This window comes from Gobius niger (assembly GCF_951799975.1).
Source record: "Gobius niger genome assembly, chromosome: 23".
Classification (NCBI taxonomy): Eukaryota; Metazoa; Chordata; class Actinopteri; order Gobiiformes; family Gobiidae; genus Gobius; species Gobius niger.
The window spans coordinates 10,027,585-10,052,367 of record NC_136874.1 but is presented as its reverse complement, the minus strand read 5'-3'; the positions used below and the strand labels follow the sequence as shown (position 1 = coordinate 10,052,367).

Genomic DNA, 24,783 nt, shown 5'->3' with positions numbered 1-24,783 from the left:
ATCCCAACATCTCGCGGGACAGGTGTCCGGCAGGTGAAGTTCACTCACTTCTTATTTTAACCTTCATTCAACATCGAAGCTTCTCCGGGACAAAATACGTTTAATTAAAACATGTTAAACCAGTAGAACACATGCAAATATGAGCATTTAGTAGACTTTGATTCATGTTTACTTTCACCCTGGTCTAAACATTCGACCAAACTGTGTAAAGGAGCTGTATCGGTAAAAAAAATAAAAAAATAAAAATACGTCGCCCATGTGGAGGCTGCCGATATTAACCTATCAACACACACCACTGATACCACTCTGTATCATTTGTGTGTGTTGATATGCTAATATTGGCACCCTCCACAATGGCGACGTAATGTTTTTTATTTGTTTTTGTTTTGTTTTTTGACCGATTGGGTTTGGTTTAGTTTAGTTTAATTGGAGTGGGCTGAGGCAAGAAGCTTATGAGCGGTGAATAAGCTGGAAAAAACAACAACAACAACAACAATGCACATTTCAACTGTAACGAAAATCTTAGCAATTTAGATACATTTCGTTTTTATTTGATTTTGTTTGGCTACTTGGACTAATTAACGCTCCAGCAGAGGAGCCCCTGACGGTTTGATAATGTTCAATGCAGTGTCCTGCATTACTCAGCAGAGGGCGCTAGTGCACAAATTAATACAGCGTCCTCCTGGGCGCTGGTGAGAGGGTGTAGCGTGCGTGCTATCTTTTTAGGTTACTTTTTGCCCTTTCGTGGTTTGTGGTGCTTCAACATTATCCGAGAGTGACACGTAGAATAAGTTTAGTTTTTCTGCTATAAATTGCATTGAAAGCCTCGTGCCCAAGCTAATGAAAACAAATAGCTACCGCTTCGAAATTAGCATAATGACAGAAAGTGGTGCGTATTTTCTATATGGCCCGTCAATTTAGTAGGTCTACTTGAACTAAATGTCTGGTATAGCTGTATACTAAACCTATGTAAATGTATTAGGCTGTATCTATTGTTAACTTGAGGCCTCCATTTAAACAATGTTCTTGATTCGTGCGGTGTGTCAGTGACTGTACACTGGCATCTCGACATGCGCCTCATCCTTGCAGCAGCCGCTCTATCGCGTGTAGTGGGAAGCGCTGCCTCCCTCCTCCACGCGTAAATTATGTAGGGCAGGACAGGGATGCTTTGCTACATCCATTTGACAAAACCCGGCCGGTCAGCTCAAGGAATAGACGCCACTTAAAGCCTCGTTTTGTTTTTGACCAACCATTGATAAGGTTTGCGCATCACGACCTGCCTATTTTTAAAATTGAAGTGAACAAAAGATGGACCTCACGGACCAAGGAGCTCAAATGGAGCCGCTGTTGCCAACGGTAAGGGATCCGTCCACCTTGTCGTGTAAAACGTGAGCCACGATTCACAGGTTAGGCGGATCGTCTATCACGACCAGTGTGAGGGATCTGAGCTACTCAAACGGCGTCAATTCAGTTCACCATTTAATTATAGGACTGTTCCTGTTTTCAATAAGCCTATTATCATCAGTATCACCAATTGTCTCACCAGTCATTCATCCAAACGGCGTTCCTGGCGCAAGCTATTTTGTCATATAGTGACAAATTCTTGAAGCTGGAATTGACTTACAGACGTCTACGCCTTCACATAAGGGTGAAGAGGAACTGGTTATTGAAATCCATCTTGGGCCTATAACATTTGTCTATATAGGCCTGTAATATTCTTTTTAAATCATTTTCTGAAAGATGCTTGTTGCTTTAAAGTACAGTTTCTTCACTGAGCCACTGAGCAGGCATCATGTTAGCTACAGAGGATATCAGAGCCTTTTTCATATTTTTTTCATATTGTACACAAAATCTCTATCATCAAACTTAATATGCATTCAGGTGTACATGCTCAGTCCTGTTAAGAATTGTGCATCTGCTAGTGAGTCAGTGCACAGAAACAGGTGAAAACAGGCCCTCCTAAATGTTCTGCGGTCATCCTTTCCTCATTAGCATTCAGGTGAGACTGTGAGGGAGGGAAAGGAGAAAGTCCCCCCCAGTTCAGTCAAAAGCACCGAGAGGATGTAATCGTGCCCAGCCATGATTGCTCTATAGGCAAATCAATATTGTGGCTGTTTGTGCTATTTGTGGAGTGTTGAATGAGGACTGGAATCATACTAATGTGGGCTGGAGCCTGGTCTCTGCCTGCAGTGTCAATGCAGTAGAGTTGCTTCCTTGTCATTGTAACTCAATGCTGTTAGCCTCATCCCTCCACCTACGCAGCAAACGAATGTGTTGTCATGGTTTCACCCTGAAGTGTATGGGTATGTGAACATGGTGTAGCTAAACTGTTAATATTTTTTATGCGCCGCTTCACTCTTCCCAAGGTCACGTAGGAGTGAATGTCACATTGACATGTCCTCAAAACAAACCACATACACTGTCACTGCCTGATGCCTGTGGAAAACTTGCTTGTGTCTCTTTATTTAGGTGATATTTGATTGCCCTAATGTTCTTTCTCACCTAGGAACAAAGTTCACAAGAAAGTAAAGATGTGGTAAGTGCATTTTTTCCTCTATTTTACAGTGCTTCTCTAACTTTTCACACCCTGTTGCACCTATGAAAATGAGCTCTGAGTATCATCCTACCTAGACCCAACTTATAATAGGATTATACCAGGTTTGAACTAAAAGCAAATTCAGCTAATTCAGAGACTTTAGACTTAGTGGAAGCATCACTGGTACCCGTATCACAGTTTGAGAACCAAAGGCCTGTTGCATCAAACACATTGTTTTGATGCATGTCTTCTTGATGTCGTCCTGGTGAAATGTGCAGTATAATGTGAGCTGTGAACCAAATGGAGACCAGTAACAATGAACAACATACACTTTACAGAGTAAAGCTACAAGAACGACAGCCAAAATGTGATAAGATAATGAAAACGAACGTTTGTAGCATTGTTTAAAGAAACAATGTGATTTTAGGATAGCCATCATCATCATCATAATCATCATCATCATTTACCAGTGAAACCGTAACTTTCATAACACTCTCTTATAGAATAGATTTTCCCTCCATGTTGCTACCATTGTTATTACTGTAAATAAATTATTGGATACTAATTGATCGAGTTTAGTTTGGACTGACCGTCCTGGTATAGCTTCTTATCAGACGATCTTCATAATGCCTTGCTACAGTAGTTAGTCTGGCAGCCTGTATCCACTGATTGGTCGGGTTGAGAAGGACAGTGAGAGCAGATGGTGATCTGCTGGAGTTTCCGGCTTGTTCTTTTGAGCATAGTGTTCTTGGACCAGTCTGATATGTCTGTGCATCTCAGTGATCTGACCGACTGTGTAAAACGGACAGGCAGGAACCACCGCGAGGAGGGATGTGCTCATTTCAGCTTTTAATTATAGCCAAGGGAGTGGAGTGAAGGAATGAGGACACAAGAGAGTTTGAGGTGCTTACGACTGTACCAAGTAGATAAAAACAAACAACACAACATGGTCTCTGTTTTATTGTTTGCCTTGTCCTTGTCCTTTACTGTCAGTGTTTTGTCAGAGTAAATACATTTCCTGCCGGTCCGTTACCCTGCTTGTGAATTATCCTCACAACTTTATTGTAAATTGTTGCTTCTTCACACAGGTTTATCCTCGAACATTGCATCTTGCTCATAGTAATTGCTGACAGTGCTCTACAGTCAGGATGCTTGTGCGCTCCAGGTATGCAGGCACTCGCATGCGCAAACACACTCTAGGATGCACCTCAGTAGATCTGAGGACTGCACCAGCCCTGCTCATTGCCTGCTCCACTTAAGGTGTAGGATCATAACAGTGATCCTAACGCGTACAGACCCTTAGGATGGTGTACTTTGGCTGGCTCTGGTCACTGCCTTCTCTTAGATAACAAAGCTACAGCGCTGGTTGCTGGAGGCTCAGCAGAACAGAAGTGTGCACAGCCAGCGTCAGTGATGTCAGAGCGCTAATCTCTCTGGGGGGATTGGTGGATGGACGCTTGTCAGAAACATTTGATGCTCCCCTGGATGAAAGGCGTTGGACTGAGACAGGACAGAACTGCGTGCTTTTGCTGGTTTGTTAATGAGGCTTTGGGAGCTGCCATATTCCAGCATGGGAAGCTCAGCTAAAGAGCACAGCTGAGGAGTGGAGGGTATAAACCGGCATACTCTCCCTCCTTGTTTTTCCTGACTCACAGCCTCGCAGGAGCTCCTCTGAGCCCTCAGTGGGCTAGGGTTCTGAGCCTTAGGCTCTCATCTTACTTTGGCTGTGAGCACAAGGGGAGATAGCGGGCACCCAGCCCCACATTAGCCAGACTATGTTTAAAGTGGACCACAGCACAGGATTTGTTTGTCAGGTGGGTGATCTTTTTCTACAATTTACTAATGTGCTTTTATTGACAAGATTATTGTTCAATTTTACATGTGTTATGAAATATTTTCCTCTAATGCATGTGCAGATAATGAGATGCGGGAAGCGGCAGAGCAAGCTAGTGCTGATGTGCACGCGAAAGGTCCCATAGAGCAGGGCTGACAGATGGGACTGTCATTTTGGGGCAATAGAGAAGCTTATAGCTGCTGTCCATCCGTCTGATCCCTAAGGCATGGAAGTGTGGACAATACTCATCACTTTTGTTTAATTTGTGTTAAGCTGTTCTGAAAAACTGCTTTGAGTAAACTCTACAGCAAATAGTTCATGTTTAAGATGCAGTTGTAGTGAAGTTCCCTGTCATTAGTGGTGTCTGTTACTTTATAACTTCTATTGCTTTAGTCTGACTCTCTGTCTTGGTGCTGTCTTTGTTGGTAATACAGTCAGTAATCATCTGCACTCATCTGTCCTGGGATGAAAACCATGACAACCAAAAGTGTGAGCCAATCAGAAAGCTTGTACAACCTCTAGTGGTCCATTTCCCCCTTTTTGGCTACATGCTATGTTAGCCTTTTACGGATTCTCTGGAAAGCAAAATAAAGTAATAATAAGGTATAAATCGATTGAATTAAAGCAAACACAGCAGAGGATGATCCGGTATATGGATGCTTAAATATAGCAGATTAGGAAAGTGAATTATTATTTTTTTGTCTGTTCTATTGCAGACCTCAGGTATGTCCTCCACATTAGTGTAGTCTTCCTGATGCAGTCCAGGGCTCTGGAGATTTCAATGTAGAACAGAGAAACCAGGTCACAGGCTGAGGCTGGCCCACAGTGCGATGTGATCAAGCACACCAATTGTCTGCCTTATTTGTTGTTGTAGAAAAGAGAGATAGTAATTTAGAAAGTTTGCTGAAAATGATTTTTGTTGAATGATATTTGATACAAAACCACACATTATAAACACTGTAAATATGCATGATCCTTTTATATTAAATGCGGATGAACTGACATACAGTTGTAGTATGTGGAAGTCTGGTTGAATGCGTTTGCTTTGTGTGATCTGCATGTCCACACTCTGACTGTGCTGTCACTTCCATTCCATGTCAGTTCTGGAGTTTTCACACACAACTTCCACTTTCTCGCAAGAGTTAAATTCAGGACACATCAGCGTCAAGCACTAGACTAATATATCGATGTAAGTCCATATACTGGAGATGTTCTCAAAAGCCACTGCCTGGTCTCGTTGTTAACATTTTACCGTGGGTTTTCATTCATGCTGGGTGTGCATTGTCAAACATGAAACTCATTCGGAGGAGTGCGGTGGACATGGTTTGTGGTTTACACGTGTGAGGATCAGGTGTTAAGGGAGCTTTGGATAAGTCAGTTGGAGTTTGTTCCCAGAGTGTCATTTTACTGATTGAAAAATTGTGTTTGTATACCTCTGTCATGGAACCAACTGCAAGTAAAGAGTCTGTTCTCAGTCAAACGTCATAACATACAGACCATAGAAAACGGTCTGCTTCTTTCATCCTTCCTCAGTAGAATCACATCATCTTAGCTTCAGTATTATAACTAATTTGAAAAAAAAGACAAATTAACTCTTTTAACGTATTAAACAGACCTGGTTGAACAATCCAAAGAAAAGCATATGTTTAACCATCATGTTTATAAGCAGATTTGAACACTGTGAGTCACCCTCTGCTCATGGCCACTGTAACATGCAGTGAATACAAAGGAGATGTGGCTGCATGTGTACCTTCCTGGTGAAGGTCATTGTGCTACTGTATGTCATCAGAAGCTCCCCTGGCTCTAGGATTTGTTTCTCTGCTCACTTGGCTGTTCATTCGTCCACACTGTGTTATCCTCTCTGGCCTCTTTTACACGTGTGTACCATCACAGTGTGATAGTGCTACAAAAGCAACAGTAGAAGCAATGCTAAATGCTGCACAGGAGACTTACAGGAAGTCAGAAATCATGAATGTTTTGCTTTCTTATCACCTAGTGTGTAGGTTTTCATCATGTCTGCCCCTCCTCCCCCTCCTCCAACCATCTCCCCTGGAGTGTGGTCACGTGTTCATGCTCAAGTTCCCAGTAGCTTTCAGCACCAACAGAAAGACGGCTCCTTTAATTTGGTCCACCATGCTGCTGGTGTTCCATCACTGATCCCATGGCCAGAGACAAGGCTTTATCCCGCCATAAAGGCAGCAGATTAATCTCAAACCAGATTGGCGACTCCCGCAGCAGATCTGGGGTCAGCATCAGGAGGTAGAGAAACTAGGCTAAAAATAGACCAGGAACCTGCAGGCAGGAGATTCTCACTCATCTGTCACACTTTGCAGATAAAGCTTTGTTTAGGACAGAGAGAGATGGAGAGAGCATTAGTCCAGTGTATTACATAATTTTGAGCTACATACAGTTAATAGATAGATAGTTAAAGCCTCTAATGTCAGTGTATTGCTTGATTTGTTTTCTGACTTTGGAGAAAATGACTGTTGCCAAATTGTGATTTTAATGCTGCATAATGTTGCCCTTGTTTGACATGAGTAGACAGTCCTTTGAGGATTGTCCCGGTAATGCCGTTTACTTTGTCAAAACATGTTTGTTTGTTTTGTTTGTTTGGGCTTATATTTGGCACACAGATATATTTGGCAAATACCAGCTGTTGTACTCTCATTTTTAGTTGTTTTGTTTTGATTCTGAATCTGTATTTAAAACTGCAGTGTGACAGAGGTTGCATGTCTCCTCTGTGAGTGAGTGCTCTCATGTTTATGTTGAGCGACTCTAAGCCTGATGTATCAAGGCTCAGCATCTGTCCGCTGCACCACTTGATGCTTAGGATTGTGCCTCACATGCTGCTCCATGTGTGAGCCCAGCGTTGCCGTGGGAGACAGTGGCATTTTATTATGTGACGTGGCTTAATACAGTTATTGAGTGAGAATTCAGCAAATGATATAATTACTAATGATATATTATAAACTACATGATTCAAATGTTTTCACCAGTATTTTGGTATAGAAGATGCTCTACCATTTGTCTTCACAAACAATAGAAATAGGATGAATATCCAGTATAGTATGTTCCCATTAAAGATGCAAGAGCATGCTATGTATCAGTTGAATGGCCTCTCGGTGGGTTTTCAAGGTCAGTGCTATTTTTAGTCATGAATAATAAGAAAAGCACTATGTAACAGCATCCATTAGAAAGAACTTCCAGATCGCCTTGTACTCAGACACTCTCCAAGACATGATTGGAGCTGCACCAGCAATAAAAACCTCATGCAGTCAACTAGTCCGGGCTGCTTTTTGTGGCCTTAGGTGTGCGTTCGCTTTACCTTGCATTTGATTACACTGTTTAATGATGTTTCACTTTGAAAAGCACTAAACAAATAAACAATGATTACTTACCATTGAACATGACTCACGCTGGGTCATGTGAGGCTCACCCCAAAATGGCATTGGCCTGCCATTGTTGCTATAGTTACAGTCAGAGCAAATTAGCTTTATACAAGGGTTTCCTCCCTCGGGGGAGTGCTCACTTACATAATAACTTTGAGTGAATAAAGTAAATTTTCAAAAGAGCATGTGACATGTCTCAAGTGTGTGAACTAACGGCTGGTTGCTTGTGTTTTAGAGAACCGATGAGGAGGCAGTGGTGGACCGTGGGGGCACCCGGTCCATGCTCACCACCAACTTTGAAAAAGAAGAACTAGAAGGTAAAGTGATCATTGTGGCATTAGTACTAGTGTTTAATATTCAAAGGAAAGGATAAGACTTCAAAGAGACGTTCGTCTTTGAGCTCGAGTCGACACTTGTCAGTGCACCTGTCCACATTACAACAGCAGAGTGTGGTTCTGATGGAGATCACAGTCCTTCAAAGAACAGGGGCCTTTGATTTGTGAGCGTCTGTTTGTGTCAGAATGTAATTCAGGACTGAAATACTCTTTGTGATCCAAGAGCATCTGGATTTTCATGATTGTAAACTTGTCTGTGGATTACATTATTTGTCATGATCATGAAATGACCCCCAGAGCAAGGTCACAAGCCTGACTGCATCATTGTCATATCATGTGTTTCAGATGTTTACAGCAGCTGCTCTTGGATTAGTCCCAAAGAGAACAAATGTTGTATTCCCTTTTAGAGATAAGGCCTATTTGCTTCTAGAGTCACTTGTACTAGTTCATGTTCAGTTTAATAGGGTGCACCAGAGCAATGTTCTTGATTGCCACGAAGCTGTTTATATGCAAGTTCCCAAGTTAACTCATAATAAATGAGAAATATTACATGACAGTGTTAACTGTTTCCATATTTCTACACATTACATATAGCCTAGAGCTGCTATACTGTATGTTAGGAGTTTCATATGTGCTGGCTGTACAGTGTTGAGCGTGAGAATAAAGTAGTGCTCAGTCTGAAGGTGACTGCGTTTCTCTGGCAGTCTGCTTTATATTTTGTTGCCAAGCAACCGAGAGGAGAATAGCCCACAAAGATGTCACTCTGTGTCCTGACACTGTGAGGAGAGGTGCCTCTTCTCAAGGACCTCCTCCTCCTCAGGTGATACGCTGTAATGACCAGCTCTGTGGCAGCCGCACTGCACTGCTTTCTTCATTTTTATCCAAGCATACATCTTAATCTTTGTTTTCTCATGGATACATGTGTGTGTGACTACAGTAATGGAAATTTTGCATTAGGGTGACTATTTTAACAAAGGTCTTTCATATTAGCAGCAGATAAACATCTAAAAGCTACATATGAGAATTTGTTAAAGAAATCAAAATGATGTGTGGAAAAATGAAGTGACTGCATCAGTACAGAACATGCTTACATGATTTACTGTGGATGCTGTGTCAGTATGGTCAGCAGCGTCACACACCATCGGTTAAACTCAAATGCTGAGTGACTAAAAGCCCACGACGTGGCAGCAGTGAAAAGTCTGTGACATCAGCAGCAGCTCGGGCCTGGAGCAGAATGACTATTTTTGTTAAAGTGCATCTGACAGGTTTTAATACTTTTGAAAATATGACTTATTTCGATGGATAACATCTGCTGAAAGTAATTATTATAATTTTCCATTGCGAAAAGTTCCATAACAGTTTGACTCACTCATTTGCCATTGACATAACATGGTTGGCACAGCAACAGTTCTTTAGTATCTCTGTTACTTCCTTTCAGTGTCCAATAAGGAAGTGAAACTATAAACATCACAAAAATGGTCAAACAAAGGAAGGTGGGTAATTATTTTTGTGCAAAATTGTGTCTAATGTGTCATATGCACTTTAAGTTCTACATTAGTTTTAACTGATCAACTTTAGAGAAAGAACACATTACCCCCTATGCTCTTCTTCTGGCTTTCTTTACTGAAAACACACTGCACAGCATGTTAGGCAAAGTCCAGCCAGCTTGGTCACATTACCATGGCCTCTTTTCTTGTCTCATTTATAATTTACACAATGCTAAGAGTTGTCTGCTCTGGATGAATGCACCTACAGCAGTACAGGTACTGTCACTTACCCCTCACTACAAATGTATTTTGACAGAGCAGACAAATTCGTGTTATCGGAGCCTCCTCGTGACCGCTCTCCAGAGGACACTCTCTGCTGACCAAAGACCAGTGGAAGATGCTTATTTGATATTCATATTTTTCCAATGAAACCATTAAATAGATGAAGTTATTTGGATCTTCTTGCTGGACACATTGGTGCTCTACCTGATCACCATTCCCTTGTTTAAGTTTGATCATATAATTTAGCTCAATAGAATGAGGCTGGAGCAGGCTAAGTGGTCACTGTATGAGGTGAAAGTCAACTGTTATTATCTTCATACTGCCCCTGTGGGCTGCCACCGCTTTGGGTGCCTAATGTTGGTGGAAAAGCGTTATATAAGTAACATGCTGCAGGAATCTATTTTAAAATGCATTTGAGAATATATTTATTCTTCTGATCTTCTGTCTCTGTTCTCTGTGATTTCCAGGCCACCGCACGCTCTATATCGGGGTTCATGTTCCTCTGGGGAGAAGGTCGCACAGACGTCATCGTCACCACGGCCACAGACACAGAAAGCGGTCCAAGGAACGAGACTCAACAGCTGAAGATGGCCGAGAATCTCCTTCACACAGTAAGCTACCAGTTGACAGAAAAACATGGTGGGCTAGTTCGGGGAATAAGAACCTGCCTTTGATCACTTGCAGCAGACACTCCAGCTCAAAGGGTGCAGTTTTTGTTGGGGACAGAGGATGGCGATGAGGAGCACATGCCCCATGCTCTGTTCACAGAGCTGGATGAAATCTGCCTTAAAGATGGTGAAGACGCAGAGTGGAAAGAGACAGCAAGGTACAAACAAATGTGTAAACGGGGACCTTTTTATATGCATTATGGTTTGAAAGTATCCATACACTCATGTCATTTTATAGTCCAAACTTCAATTCAACCTTTTCAGGTGATCGATAACTGAGTTGGTTTTGTACAGGTGGCTTAAGTTTGAGGAGGACGTTGAAGATGGCGGTGAGCGCTGGAGTAAACCGTACGTCGCCACGCTCTCTCTGCACTCTCTGTTCGAGCTCCGCAGCTGCATCATGAACGGCATAGTTCTGCTGGACATGAGGGCAAATTCACTGGAAGAGATCGCAGGTAAAATCCCAATACCTCTGACTTCACCGATTTGACAGAACACACGCGATATTACAAAACTAACACGAATGGGTCCTGCGTTATTTTCTCCTCAGACATGGTTCTTGATCAGCATGAAGCGTCCGGTCCTGTTGGAGAAGATGCCAGAAGAAGAATTCGTGATGCCCTTCTTAAACAGCACCACCACCAAAACCATAAGAAACTGGCCAACCGCATCCCTATCGTGCGCTCTTTTGCAGATATCGGCAAAAAGCAGTCAGAACCGCACTCCATGGACAAGAATGGTGAGCAAGCGTATCCTACGTACACCTGCTGCTATTTCCATTGTTTTGTTGCCAGGATTACATGTGTTTCATCATCTTCGTGAGTGTACTTTTCATTTTCCCCTATTGTCCATGTCTTTCTGTGTGTGTTTGTGACTCACCAGCAAATGGTCTGGTTACTAACACCATAAAAAAGCCTGAAACAACATTCTCTGATTTCACTTCACCCACAAAGACCTATAAATGTCTTGCATTGCCACAGTGTATGTGCTGTCCATCATGTTCATCCACCCCCCCTTCATCCTGGGTGTCCTCTGCCCACATGGCCCAATGGGCACATGTCCCATGGGGAGTCTGGGATTAAATGACTAAGTTTCCCTCTGGCTATCGTCTTATCACACAAGCAGTAAGCACAGGCGAAACAGGCACCACTGTTGAGGAGTAAATGTGTGACACAGAGAGGGGAGTTTAAAGTATGCTTGTAATGTAAATATAATAAATAATACTCTATCAGAACTCATTCATTGGATAATGCTCCACCTGTAGCTCCTGTTGTTTTAAGAGAAACAACTGTGATTGCTAATACCCACTGCCATATAACAAGATTTGTCACACCAGCATAGAAAGCATAGAAATTAAATCCTAACAATGCCATTTATTGTATTTTACCTGTTTGTTTTTATCCCTGCATTTCTTAGCTCATAAATCAAATATTAGCTTTAAAGATGTCAAAATTCAGCCTTCATGAAAGTGGTCTCTGAAAAGGTAAAGTCAGTCGTCTTTGTGATTATTTTGTCACTTGAAACTAAAGTCTCCTGTACTGTATCCTGTTCTTCTGAGATTGTAGCATTAGTCCACATTCGCTGGCGTTAGACCACCATCCTCGTGTGGGAACAGCAGTGCTGACCCTCTGACCCTCTGTGAAACGCACTCTGTTGACTTTCCTCTCTGCCCCACAGGCCAAACTGTCTCACCCCAGAGCCAGCCCGCCAACACCGACGGCAAGCAGGACGTCAGCCGAGAAAACAGCGCGGTGGACTTCAGCAAGGTGAGCCCCCGCTGCTCCTCTGTTGATCCATGAGCACTGATACCCGGACACATAACTGCAGAAGTGTATTTAACCAAGATCTGCTTACGGTTTAAGTGGTCACCATGAGCCGCACTCACCGGGGTTCTATTAGTTGTCCTATACGTCATGAGATCTTTTTTCTCACGTGTTGCAGATTGACCTGCACTTCATGAAGAAGATCCCTCCTGGAGCAGAGGCGTCTAACGTGCTTGTAGGAGAGCTGGAGTTCTTGGACCACCCGGTCGTGGCCTTTGTGCGCCTGTCCCCTGCCGTGCTGCTTAATGGCCTTGCCGAAGTCCCAATCACAACCAGGTCAGACATAGTAGCTATTGCTGGGTTTCTGATACAGAAATCGTCACATTGTGGATTATGAAAACAAACAAACACTTTGAACCCAACTGTCCTAATTTATTTGACAGATTTCTGTTCATTCTGATGGGTCCTCTGGGGAAAGGGCCTCAGTATCATGAAATAGGCAGATCTATCGCTACGCTCATGACTGATGAGGTGAGACCTGTGTAAAGATAAAACCATTTCACTTTTCTTTTGTTTCTCCCAAGGAAGTCTGCACCAGTGTTGTATTAAAAGCAAGAATTACTTATTTATACTCCTAACAAATTTACTGTATGCCTAAGTATACCCCTCTAAAAGCTTAAAAGGTTTTCTTTCTTTAGAAGCCTGTGTTGTTGATTGAATGCATTTAGACAAATTCAAAATATTTTGCTTCGCTGTACATTTATTAGCACAGTTTGGCACTACAACAGCTTTTTTTTTTGTAGCACTTAATATTTAGCATTGGATAGATACCAGTTTAGCTGAGATTTCTGATCCGCACAACAAACATCTCTCCATCTCTCTGCGACAGATTTTCCATGATGTCGCATACAAAGCCAAAGATAGGAGTGACTTGATAGCGGGCATTGATGAATTCCTGGACCAAGTGACAGTGTTGCCTCCAGGAGAATGGGATCCGTCTATCAGAATAGAGCCTCCTAAAAATGTCCCCTCTCAGGTAAACACATAACAACTGTTTGTAGCTCTGTTTTCAGCATTTGTGCTAAAGAACATTCTAAATTTTACCATCTGGGCCGGCACATTTGTAAAGTTGAATGCGAGCCGATTATACAGACCATATACAACAACTGCAGACCCATGCCTTTGCTCTCAACCACAAAATGTGCTTTTTTTTAAAGAACAATAATAATAACTAGAAATGCAATGGCTGCGCCATTGCGATTGACTGCGGAAATGCGGGAAGCGAATGCAGAAATTGCATAAACTCTTCAAATTGCATAATCAAATTTGCATAAAGTGGTAAAATGCATAAAATGTCATGTTGCATAAACTGTATAAACTGCATAAAGTGGTAAAATGCATGAATGGGTTAATTTGCATAAATTATGTAAATTGCATAAACGCTTTAAAATGCATAAATCCTAAATGGCATAAACTCTTAAGTTGCATAAACTGGTTACTTTGCATAAATTATTAATGTTGCATAAACTTTTATATTCCATAATCTGGTCAAACTGTTGAAATGGCCTCAGTGCTTGATTGGCAGAAGCACAAATGGCTGAAAGTCCTGGAGTCTCCCCATTGGCTGGATTCCCCCCATACACACCAATGCAAAAATTTCAAACTCCCGTATAAAAAAACTGGAAATCTGCAGAAGGACAATTTTTTCTCAAAACCCACAAGTTGCAGAAGCTGAACCTGCACAAAGTGCAGAAATTGCAGAAAATGCAGAAAAAAGTGCAGAAAAGCATGGATTTGCGGCAGCCCCATTATAAGTCAATGGGAAAAATCTCCAACATTTTGGCCGATTGCGGAAAAACCGTAAGTTGCAGAAGTCCCAAAAGTAATAGCACCCTTCTCCTCAACATGCGGAACATTTTGATGCATAACTTGCATAAATTGCACAAAGCATGAAGGTGCTGAAAGCTGGAGAAAATTGGGAAAAAGATGGAAGAGGAATAATAATAAAGAACATGAAAACCAATAATTGACTGCGGAAGAAAAAAAAAGCTCTCTGAAGTTCAGTGTAACCTATGACCTTTCCTCCTTGCAGGAAAAGCGTAAGATCCCCCCTGTGCCCAACGGTGTGACGGATCTGGGAGAGTCCGAGGAGCACGGAGGTCACGGTGGGCCGGAGCTGGAGCGCACAGGGAGGTGAGTGTTCCAGAGCCACACTTTGTGATTTGTACTCTCAGTCCCCACAATCCAGTGCACAGCATAAATATCCTATAGTAACTTTTTCAATCCCCACATACTCAAAGGTCTTTTATGTTGAGGAATGAATTATTGAAGCATGCAGATTGTATGTTGTATTATTTAGCAATACAGTTTCATACTAATGCAAACTGCTGTTAATATTTCAACATCAAACTGCTCTGGCATCTACAATCTGTGCTGCCCTTCTATTCAAATACGCATTATACAAAAGACTAAGGAATGCCTGCTTCTATTACATGAAGCTGAGGTTTGATGTCACATCCTGTGTTTAACAGCAGAGCAGTGACGGATGTGATACCGTGAGCTGCGGTATGCGGCAGTGCAACCTCGTCTCCCTGAGAAGATTGGCCACAAGCCCAGCCTTAGCCATCAATCCGACTGAAAATCCCACAACATCCCACCCCTTGTTGCCATAGTAACCACCTCCAGACTGTTCCTTGCGCTCTACAGTAGAGTGTGCTCGCTCTCTGAGAGCTGTCCAAAGATAGAGGCATGAGTCGACAAATTGACTCACACTCGATAAAAACACACATGGCCCTGCGTGTGCTGTTTCAATATTTAGCCATGACAGATTCAGAACAATAAATATTGTCCCGTTTTAGGGCGTAGATTGCATCCACTTGACATTATAGCAATATTAAGACGTGGATTAACACTGAGCGTGAGGACAGGCCACTATTCTATGGACAAATGTGTCTTAAAATGTCAAAATGTAAATGTTTTGGCCTTTCTATGTAATTACTTGACCTTTTCATATGAAACAAAAACTGACGCAAAGTTTAACGTCTTCTCTGTCAGCACATATAAAGCGTCTTCCCTTTGTTTGAAATTATGTGAAACTTCCAATTGACATGTTAATAATCCACTTAATCATGTCTCAGGTTTTGTGGTGGTTTGGTCATGGACATCAAGAGAAAGCTTCCGCACTACATTTCTGACTACACAGACGCCCTCAGCCTGCAATGTCTGGCCTCGTTCCTCTTCCTATACTGCGCGTGCATGTCCCCTGTCATCACCTTTGGCGGCCTGTTAGGAGAGGCCACAGAGGGGCGTGTGGTAAGACCTAACGCTGCATAATCCTTGTATTTGTAACTAAAGTAAGACTGATGGGAGTGAAAGCTGTATATTTAACAGAGGACAGCGGTCTAATAATGAAGTCTGTGAATGCTGAAGCAGGGATCAATGTAATTTGATTGAATCTAAGTGGAAATCCTCATGTACTTGACTGTAGAGCTAACAATGTTAAGGAGACGTTACTGAATGATTTCCTGTGTTTTCAGAGTGCCATAGAGTCCCTGTTTGGAGCGTCCATGACTGGGATCGCCTATTCGTTATTTGCCGGTCAGCCCCTTACCATTCTAGGCAGCACGGGGCCGGTCCTTGTTTTCGAAAAGATCCTCTTCAAGTTCTGCAAGTACGGCGTCATCAGCACAAAGCAACACAGAGCGACAGGGGATGAAGCTTATCACTGTCATTTGTTTTTCCCAGGGAGTACGGCCTGTCCTACCTCTCCCTCAGAGCTTGCATTGGCCTGTGGACCGCCTTCTTTTGTCTGCTTCTGGTGGCCACTGATGCGAGCTCCCTTGTCTGCTACATAACACGCTTCACTGAGGAAGCCTTTGCTGCTCTGATTTGTATTATCTTTATCTATGAGGCGCTGGAGAAGCTGGTCCACCTGGGAGTGCACTATCCCATCAATAAAAACAACAACCTGCAGAAACTCACCATGTACTCGTAAGTCAAAAAAAGTCTACATCTTCTGACATCTCATCCTCATGCAACTTCTTTTTAAGGTGTAGTTTCAGACTGCTAATGTTTTATTAATGCTGTCTGTCAAAAGAAGGAAAATCTCATTTATGTCAGCTAATAATAACGTTTTCTATTGCAGGTGTGCCTGTGTGGAGCCCAGTCACCCGAGTAATGAGACTTTGCGGTTCTGGGAGGAGAGCAACATCACGTCCTCTGAGGTCAACTGGACCTCTCTGGAAGTTGCGGTAGGGAGTTCATTATGCTCATGACAAGAAGGAAAGGGCAGACTGCTTTGAGCGTTTTTTTCTTTAGCCTGGCTCTGTCAAAAGCACCGTCTGATCCCAAAGCACAATAAGAGCTAAAAATATCCCACTGTTGCTAAATACTAGAACTGAGTACACTATATAGTAGCTCATCCACATCCCTTATCATACCAAATCCTTATTTTAGTTTAGATTTTCTGAAGTACTTTCTTTTAGTTCAGAAGCGTTGTCATCCCTGTATACTAACTGTATAGCGTTTGTCTCGATCACATTTTGCTGTGTCAAGATGCTCCATGGTCGGGGAGGGGATTACAAATGTGGGCAGGCTTTACAGGATTTAGCAGATTCAGCTGGAGGATCCAGTGTGGAAAGTGGATTCTGTTATGGCACACACTTCAATGTGCCGATGACACCACTCCTACATACAATAGTATCTAAATACGAGCAAGTTGAAATAGTGTTGATGCTTTTAGTTTTCCACATAAAAGATTGTAAAGGGATCCTTTTTTTCCGCTTCTTTCCATACCTCAGGAATGTGAGAAGTTACATGGGCACTTTGTCGGTGCTGCCTGTGGTGCACATGGACCTTACATCCCTGATGTGCTCTTCTGGTGTGTCATCCTTTTCTTTTCAACCGTGTCCATGTCCGCTTTCCTCAAAGAGTTTAAGACCAGCCGCTGGTTCCCCACCAAGGTACGCTCTTGTTTTAGACTATAACATCAATGTTCTTCTTTAATTTAAGCTTCACAGCTCATTGGTTTCTCATTTTCATGAGATGAAATGGCTTTGACTGCAGTGACTGTGTCCTTTTAGAATATACTGCCACCTGCTGGTTTCAGAAAACAGATAAACGTCACATTGTGTGTCTATTCTGTCTGTACAAATACAGTGCGTTATCTTTGAAATGACACTAATGAGCTTAACTATGATGTATTCATGTGCAGTACACTGTTGCCACCTTGTGGGTGTTGTTGATAACACACCTCTTCTTTTGCAGGTTCGCTCTATTATCAGTGACTTTGCCGTCTTCATCACAATCCTCACCATGGTTTTAGTAGATTATGCTTTAGGAATTCCATCACCCAAGCTTCAAGTACCCAGCAAGTTCAAAGTAAGTCTGCAACACTGCGCTTAAGACTTAAGGCTTTACTGCTATAATGTCAGCTTCTCTTCTCCCCCAGCCCACTCGGGACGACCGCGGCTGGCTCATTAACCCAGTGGGGCCTAATCCCTGGTGGACCACCATCATCACCTTCATCCCTGCTCTGCTCTGCACCATCCTCATCTTCATGGACCAGCAGATCACCGCCGTCATCATCAACAGGAAGGAGCACAAGCTCAAGGTAACGTGTATTTGATCTGATCTGTTCAAACGTTCAAAATAGTTATTTTTTATTGCTTCAATCATCTACTTGTAACCCTAAACCCTGTTCTTTGTGTGGTTTTGCAGAAAGGCTGTGGCTACCACCTGGACCTGTTCGTGGTGGGCGTCATGCTGGGGGTGTGCTCTGTGATGGGGCTGCCGTGGTTCGTAGCCGCCACGGTGCTGTCTATCTCTCACGTCAACAGTTTGAAGCTGGAGTCTGAGTGCTCTGCTCCAGGGGAACAGCCCAAGTTTCTGGGAATCAGGGAGCAGCGATTCACCGGACTCATGATCTTCACACTGATGGGCTGCTCCGTCTTTATGACCTCTGTCCTCAAGGTACGCACTGGGAAACACTGCGGACAGACCACTGAAAAACTCACATTTATTCACCACACTTGTCTTTGTATTTCCAGTTTATCCCAATGCCTGTGCTGTACGGCGTGTTTCTGTACATGGGGGCATCTTCACTCCGGGGCATCCAGGTGATTCATCCCTCTTCCAGATTATAATCTCAAACTGATCTGAAATAACCTTGCGCGGTCTGTGTCCAGTTCTTCGACCGACTGAAGCTATTTGGGATGCCCGCCAAGCACCAGCCTGACTTCATCTACCTGCGCCACGTGCCATTACGCAAAGTGCACCTGTTCACCATCGTCCAACTGAGCTGCCTGGTCCTGCTGTGGGTTATCAAGACCTCCAGAGCCGCCATCGTCTTTCCCATGATGGTAAACCACACGAGTGTGACATGGTTGTCTGTTAGCAAGCGGGATGGAGCTTCACGTGTGCTTCCTTGTGTTAGGTTTTGGCTCTTGTGTTCATACGGAAGCTGCTGGACTTTGCTTTCACCAAGAGAGAGCTGAGCTGGTTGGATGACTTAATACCAGAGTGGAAGAAGAAGAAACTGGAGGATGCAGAACAAGAAGTAAATTACCTTTCGCATCAAACACATTTCACTTCATGCAGTTTTTTTTAAATTAAGTAGCATTCTAATATCAAAATTTCAATGTGTTTAATGTTAGGAAGAGCACAGCATTATTGCAGAGGAGGGTATTGTCCAGGTGCCACTAGAATGTCACTACAAGTAAGTCTTAAGTCGTTTTTTTTTTTGCTGTTTTGAGTTCTCTCAGCCAGCAGTCTGACTGTGACGCTCCTTGTGCCTCTAGGACTGAGCCCACCAGCGATCCTTCCACTGTGAACATTACAGATGAAATGTCCAAAGGATCTTTCGGAAACGTGTGGAAGACGAGCGTGAACCCAGAGACGACCACGAAGGAGAAGGAGCCAGTAACGAAAAGGTGCGCCTCTTAATTCATTAGACGCAGACGTACTATACATACATGTGTGCCACAATGCTTAACATAAAGGTACTGCACTCAATTTGTTCTAGTACTAGTTAAGTTTATTCTATTTGTAATGTCCTTTAATGTTCCGGAGAGTTCTGAAGTGTGTCTATTGTCAAAATGCTGTGGAGGATTTGCTTTTAATGTTGCATTTCCAGGAACATGAGAGCTGCTCTTTAATGTTTAGTTGATCTTAAAGCATTTGTGCCCTCCCTGGCGTCCCGCAGAGTAGACTAACATCTCCTGCCTGATTCTCTCATTCCACTCCACCCTCCAGCTCCCCTTCCTAACCTCTCAGCAGCTCACAGTCCAGAGGTGAGTCCATCCTGTTTCCCATCGGCACGAAACTGTCTGGGGTTAGCTGGGAGACTGTTGCATGAAGTAGTGTGATGATGCGAGACGATGAGACTTGATTTAAACGCTGCTTGTTCTGAAGGGGTTGCGTTCACGTGCCATTGTTATTATTAATCTTTTAAACTGATGTATTGTAAATATTTGAATCCGGTTATATGGCACTCACTCCCATTGAGTCAAATTCTATAACGTGAACCCAGCCTTTTCAGTGAGAGTCAAAAGATGCGCATGTTAAAAGACAGAAACGCTCTCCTGTTATTGTCCAATCACTGCATGCTCGGTTGCCATGATTGACATACGTTTTCCAGTGTGCTGGTGTTAAGTGATTTTCTGTTTTCGTTCCCGGTGCAGTTCCAGTGGAGGCGGGAAGCGCCACAAGCGGCGGAGACATAACAAGAGCTTGGACCGGGAGACGAGTTTGTGAGGAGGGGGTGGTGCCACTGTGCTGTCATTTCGATTTGGGAGTTAAAAAAAAGAAAAAAAAAGAAATACCGTGCCACTCGAATCACCTTCGTACTGTGCTACACTGTGTATCGTCATGTCTGTGTGCCGCTTGTGTACTTGCGTCATATTTGTTAGAAGCAGTATTACGTACATGACAAAAAGGAGCGTAGTCGTTTCTATTTAACTCCATCAGCAGCAGAGAGAAGCCAATGTAAGCTCAGAGCTGCTGCAGCGATGGGCCAAGTCTCTCAAACAACCAATAATTTTACACTTTATTTGTATTTGTATGTTTTCTATATTTATATTATAACTCCTGCCACAGAGAACCACAAAAGAGTGGGTTTCGCACGCACTATTTGACCTTTTGCACCTCACACTAGTAACTTTAAGCAGATATTTGCCAATACAGTTTCACTGATGAACCCTATAGCCAAAATTGTTCAAACTTTTGGATGTCTTTATATATTCTGTATATTTCAATGTTCTTTTTGTGATAGTGAGAGCTCATATCATTCCAGTATTTCCCACCGCTCCAAGTGTCTGTTCCCCCGCGACGTTTTCAAGGGGGATGATAGCAATCCCGATCCAGCATGGCAGCATAGTATGGGTACTACGCGGAGTATCTCTAGCTAAATCGGCCTTGGCTCTTTTTTCTTTTCTTTTTTTTTTTTTTTCTAAAGTCTTGTAGGTGGCCGTCAAAAAGCTCTGTGTTTTCTGCTTGATACTCGTTCTTCACCCCGTCAGTTCCATCTTTGGACTTGAACTATCCTTTCCCGAAAACCCCCAGTGTGTAAAGCATCTGAACCAGTTGTTTTTAATTCGACCTGCACAAGACGTCTCTGCGGGAAAACGGTTACTTCTATAGATGCAATAATACTCTTTTCCTGGGAAGGGGCGACATGTAATAACCGGTGAAGAGTCTAAACAATGTATAATAGTATATTTTATTCAATGTAAAATGGTACTAATATATTACTAACTGTCCGTGTCGGGAAGTTTTTTTGTTATAAATGTTCTCTTTTCCATTGTCTAATCAATAGCTTTTAGGGTCAAAAATATCTATATCAATTTTTGGGCCACTTCTGTGTGGATTTTTTTGCCTTAAAATGATTAGTGCAAGCTGTAGATTTCTGTTGAATACGTTACAATTCCTGTATAGAAATTTATCGGTTCAAGACCTGTTGTTTAAATGTTTTTTTGAGCGAGTGAGAGGCTGAGCGCATCAATAAAGACTGATGACCAATAATGTGCCATGTTTGTTATTGATTACGACCCGACAGATGTGGATTTTTTGGTCCGATACCGATATGAAGGGTGGTTGGCATGGCCGATAGCCGATATATTGCCTGATATTTTAAGTAATTTTATTTGGCATTTGTTTGTTTTTTATCTTTAGAATAGCCTATAGTTAAACATTTAGTATTATATTAACAGTTTAACTCATAGAAGTATATCTAAAAGAGGTCGACCGATGTGGGTCGATACCGATTTTTAGGGGATTTTGATTGGCCGATGCCGTTTTGCACCACTTTTTTTTACTTTTTGGCTGGTCTATAGTCCTGTTTGAAGCTTCTAAACGTGTCAGTGTTGAACTGTAACAGCAGGGGGCGCTGTATATTCATGTTTATTATGCACTTCAGAGGGAGCTAGTTTGAAAGACAAAAATCTGTAGATTCCAAAACTGAAAAACAGTAAATCTCCGATAAAAAGCTGATATCGGCTATCGGCCAATATCGAAAATACCCCAATATCGGCCTGGCCCTATTATTGATACTACAAGAATAAGCGATAGGAACTTACCGATTTCAGGGGCTTCTGTGCTCAAACTAAGGGGTTAATTGAGTCTCACCTCAACTTTCCAAAACCTTCATATGAAAGGATAATTGCTCCAGTGTGACGAATATAGCCATACACAAGAAATGAGTGGAAAACATATTTAATGCAGAGAAAATAATAAGGAAACTATGTCTTTCAACTAGGTTTTCCTGAGTGTTTTAGTCCCTGTTTAAGTGCATAGAAAATAACTTAAAATCGGTAGAAAACATTCATTTTGGTGCAACATACACATAATGGAAGAGTTTCAGTGTCTTTGCTTTGAAAGTGCAAAGCTGTATGGCTTTATTCCGAGTGTATGGCTTTTGCATTGAGGGTGGCTTCAGCTCGTCTCATTGGTCCTCTTGGCTCTTCTTGCTGCAAAAACAAAACCGTGCCATTAGTTTGAACTTGTGTGCTTCGATTGTTCGGGCATTACCTCTCGCCTTCAGGCTTGGATGTCATGACCCACAGCAAATACTCCTTGGCTGCCATGGAGTCCAGCACCTTGTTGACGTCGCTGGTGAAGCTGCCGTCCACGTGCCTCCTGCTGAGCGCGCTGCCCCCTTCAGCTCTATGTGTACACAGCCACAAAGTCAACATGATGGGCCCCTGAGCTGGCTGCGCCCGCCGCTACACATCCCACCTGTACAGCGCGCCATTCGTCTCGTCTCATTGCACTTCTCTGGAAATGTTTTGGATTTGCAGTTTGTGATTCGTGTGGAATGATTAGAAAAGGCAATCAGAGAATAGTTTTGAAGATTTATTTCATTGGAGGCAACAATATGAAGACAATAGGCAGAAAAGGAAAAGTTGCACACACAAAAAAAGAAGCAGGAGATCCCCCCTCCGAATCACAGTCTCTCTGGTCACGGGCCGGTGATTAGTGAAGATTGTTTTAAAGGGAAGAGAGGCAGCCTACTCTCTTCGGATCTGTCCCGACTTGAGCCTGGCCACAAAGTCCTTGATGGCCTGCTCCTTGAGGTAGGAGCTGATGTCACTGGTGAATGTGCCATCCGCGTGTCGCTTCTCTGCAAGACTGAAGCCACAATAGTCCATTACAAAAGTGAATGTGGACGAAGACATTGGTTTCAAGAAGAATTTCCCATCTAAAATCTCCAAAGGCATTTGCTTTCTTTAACATTTTTACCAATAATGATGAAATATGAATAATTTAAAGATGTCCGAAAACCCTCTGAACCCCCTGTACTGTTAGTGACATGTACAGTATGTGTGTGGACGCACTTACCCGCTGCGTTTGTTGTTCATGAGCCACCTGACAAAGTCCTGGGCCTTCCTGTCCTCCAGGTATTTGCTGTAATCGTTGGAGAATGTCCCCTCTGAATGTCTCTTCATGTCAGACACCCCCCTGGGCTCCTCCGCCAAACTCTCCTCTGCTTCGAAACTGCAGGGGCAGCACAGTGTATGAGCATTTACAGCAAACACATTTATAAGGTTAAGTGTTCCCCAAGGTTCTGTTTTTGTCCCGTCCTAGTTCAGTATAAAAAGACTTAAAGGAAGCTAGAAATTATGTTCAAGAAGTCTTAGATGCAAGTTACATTTTGTACTGCGTGGTTCAGTGTTGCAACCAAAGAGCTTTCTAAATAAATAAGAACAACCCGCTCTTAAAAACCAAAATGGGGAAACGGCGGTGGTAGTAGCTCAGTTGGTGGACCGTTTGTTTAGGTCAGTGGATTAATCCCGGTTTCCCAACATCCTATGTCCTCGGGCAAGACACTTACCCCAGCTTACCTCCACTGTCTGTACGAATGTGGAAAGCACTAAACAAATGTGACCATTTAGTGCGGATGATGGGAGTGAGTAGTGTGGTTCTCGGCAGAACGCAGGCGGCTGGTGGGGCAGTGCTGTTACAGGAAGTTTTACTCACGACAAACTTATCAAAATTCTTTTCTCTTTGCACAAATTGTGTCTTTTTCTGCCTTTTTGTGTTGCAACAGACTATATTTAGGCATGCTCGATATGAAATTTGTACCTCATGGAGACGTCTGGTTCTTGAAGAGCCACTTGCCAACTTCTCTGGACTAAACACAAGGTTAGAAGGATTCCACTGAGGAGATGGCTGATTTTCATGGTGTCCTGCTCCAGAGACATCCATGAATGCGCAGTAACAGATTAAAAGTGTGAAATCAGTATAATGTTACTTACTTGTTAGTGGGAGACGACAGTGGATCCTCTGCTTGACGCTGGTGTCTTGTTTCTAGTCATTCGTAGTTTATGCCGACTCTTAAATAGTGCGGGAAGAGGGGGGGAGTGCGCCCGCTCAGGTAGGCCGGTCCCACCTGCCACCTCTCAGGTCATTAGGCACGGCCCAGTGCACCCCGGGCCTAAAGTGAAGGTGGTGATCAGGCGTGATGGCCGCTGTAACTGAGGTGTTAAAGACATCAAACAGCAGCTCATCCTGTCAAATACAGGACTCGGAAGACGCTCCAGTGGCTACTGTCCTATCTGCACTGAGTCACACTGTGCACACTACCTGTTCAGCTGAAAAAGTGGGAAAAACACCCAGTTGTCGCTGTTTTACAAGGCTCAATAAAGATCGATCATTTTGCACGTATGCTTTTGAACTGGCCTCCCATGAGCTTTATTCTGTAAGAAAGTAACTGATGATTGTTAAGTATGGACCAAAGACAGGACAGGGGTCAAATCTTGGATTACACATCACAGTTAAATGCACTTTATTGGAAGGTTTTGTGGGGCCCTGTACCTAAACAGCCCTACAGCCCTGCCCCTAGAGAGTGAGAGGAATGACAGAGAGCATTAAAGTTATGTTGCATTATCGTAAATTTTATTATTCAACAGTTACCAGTGAAAAAAATCCCGAATGTAATGAAACAGAATAAATTAGGTATTCCAGGGCACGGTTTACACAGCAGTACATGGATGT

At 42.9% G+C, this 24,783-nt stretch overlaps 2 protein-coding genes across 3 annotated transcripts; one reads left to right on the top strand and one right to left on the bottom strand.

The window, feature by feature from the left end:
- Positions 1 to 1,057: 1,057 nt before the first annotated feature.
- LOC306982159 (sodium-driven chloride bicarbonate exchanger-like) lies at positions 1,058 to 21,283 on the top strand. 2 transcript variants are annotated; one of them, XM_079581965.1, is made up of 27 exons: positions 1,059 to 1,356; positions 2,507 to 2,536; positions 7,995 to 8,076; positions 10,331 to 10,474; positions 10,548 to 10,689; positions 10,826 to 10,986; positions 11,082 to 11,270; positions 12,209 to 12,297; positions 12,473 to 12,630; positions 12,738 to 12,825; positions 13,184 to 13,330; positions 14,387 to 14,487; positions 15,432 to 15,606; positions 15,831 to 15,964; positions 16,039 to 16,284; positions 16,439 to 16,544; positions 17,094 to 17,255; positions 17,560 to 17,673; positions 17,744 to 17,905; positions 18,013 to 18,264; positions 18,342 to 18,410; positions 18,480 to 18,653; positions 18,728 to 18,850; positions 18,948 to 19,009; positions 19,092 to 19,223; positions 19,546 to 19,583; positions 19,974 to 21,281. In XM_079581965.1, the coding sequence occupies exons 1-26, from the start codon at positions 1,309 to 1,311 to the stop codon at positions 19,556 to 19,558; spliced, it is 3,303 nt and encodes a 1,100-aa protein (XP_079438091.1). In that variant the 5' UTR covers positions 1,059 to 1,308; the 3' UTR covers positions 19,559 to 19,583; positions 19,974 to 21,281. The 2 variants fall into 2 exon arrangements, with proteins under 2 accessions (XP_079438092.1, XP_079438091.1); XM_079581966.1 differs by lacking the exon at positions 19,546 to 19,583 and having other exon boundaries at positions 1,058 to 1,356; positions 19,980 to 21,283.
- Positions 21,284 to 22,313: 1,030 nt separating this feature from the next.
- On the bottom strand, positions 22,314 to 24,171 carry LOC306981860 (glucagon-1-like; the record flags this gene model as incomplete). The annotated part of the gene is made up of 4 exons (XM_079581585.1): positions 23,872 to 24,171; positions 23,128 to 23,283; positions 22,801 to 22,917; positions 22,314 to 22,452 (listed from the first exon to the last, which is right to left on the bottom strand). Exons 1-4 carry the CDS (start codon positions 23,988 to 23,990, stop codon positions 22,314 to 22,316), a joined length of 531 nt encoding a protein of 176 aa, XP_079437711.1. The 5' UTR covers positions 23,991 to 24,171.
- Between the last annotated feature and the right edge of the window lie 612 nt (positions 24,172 to 24,783).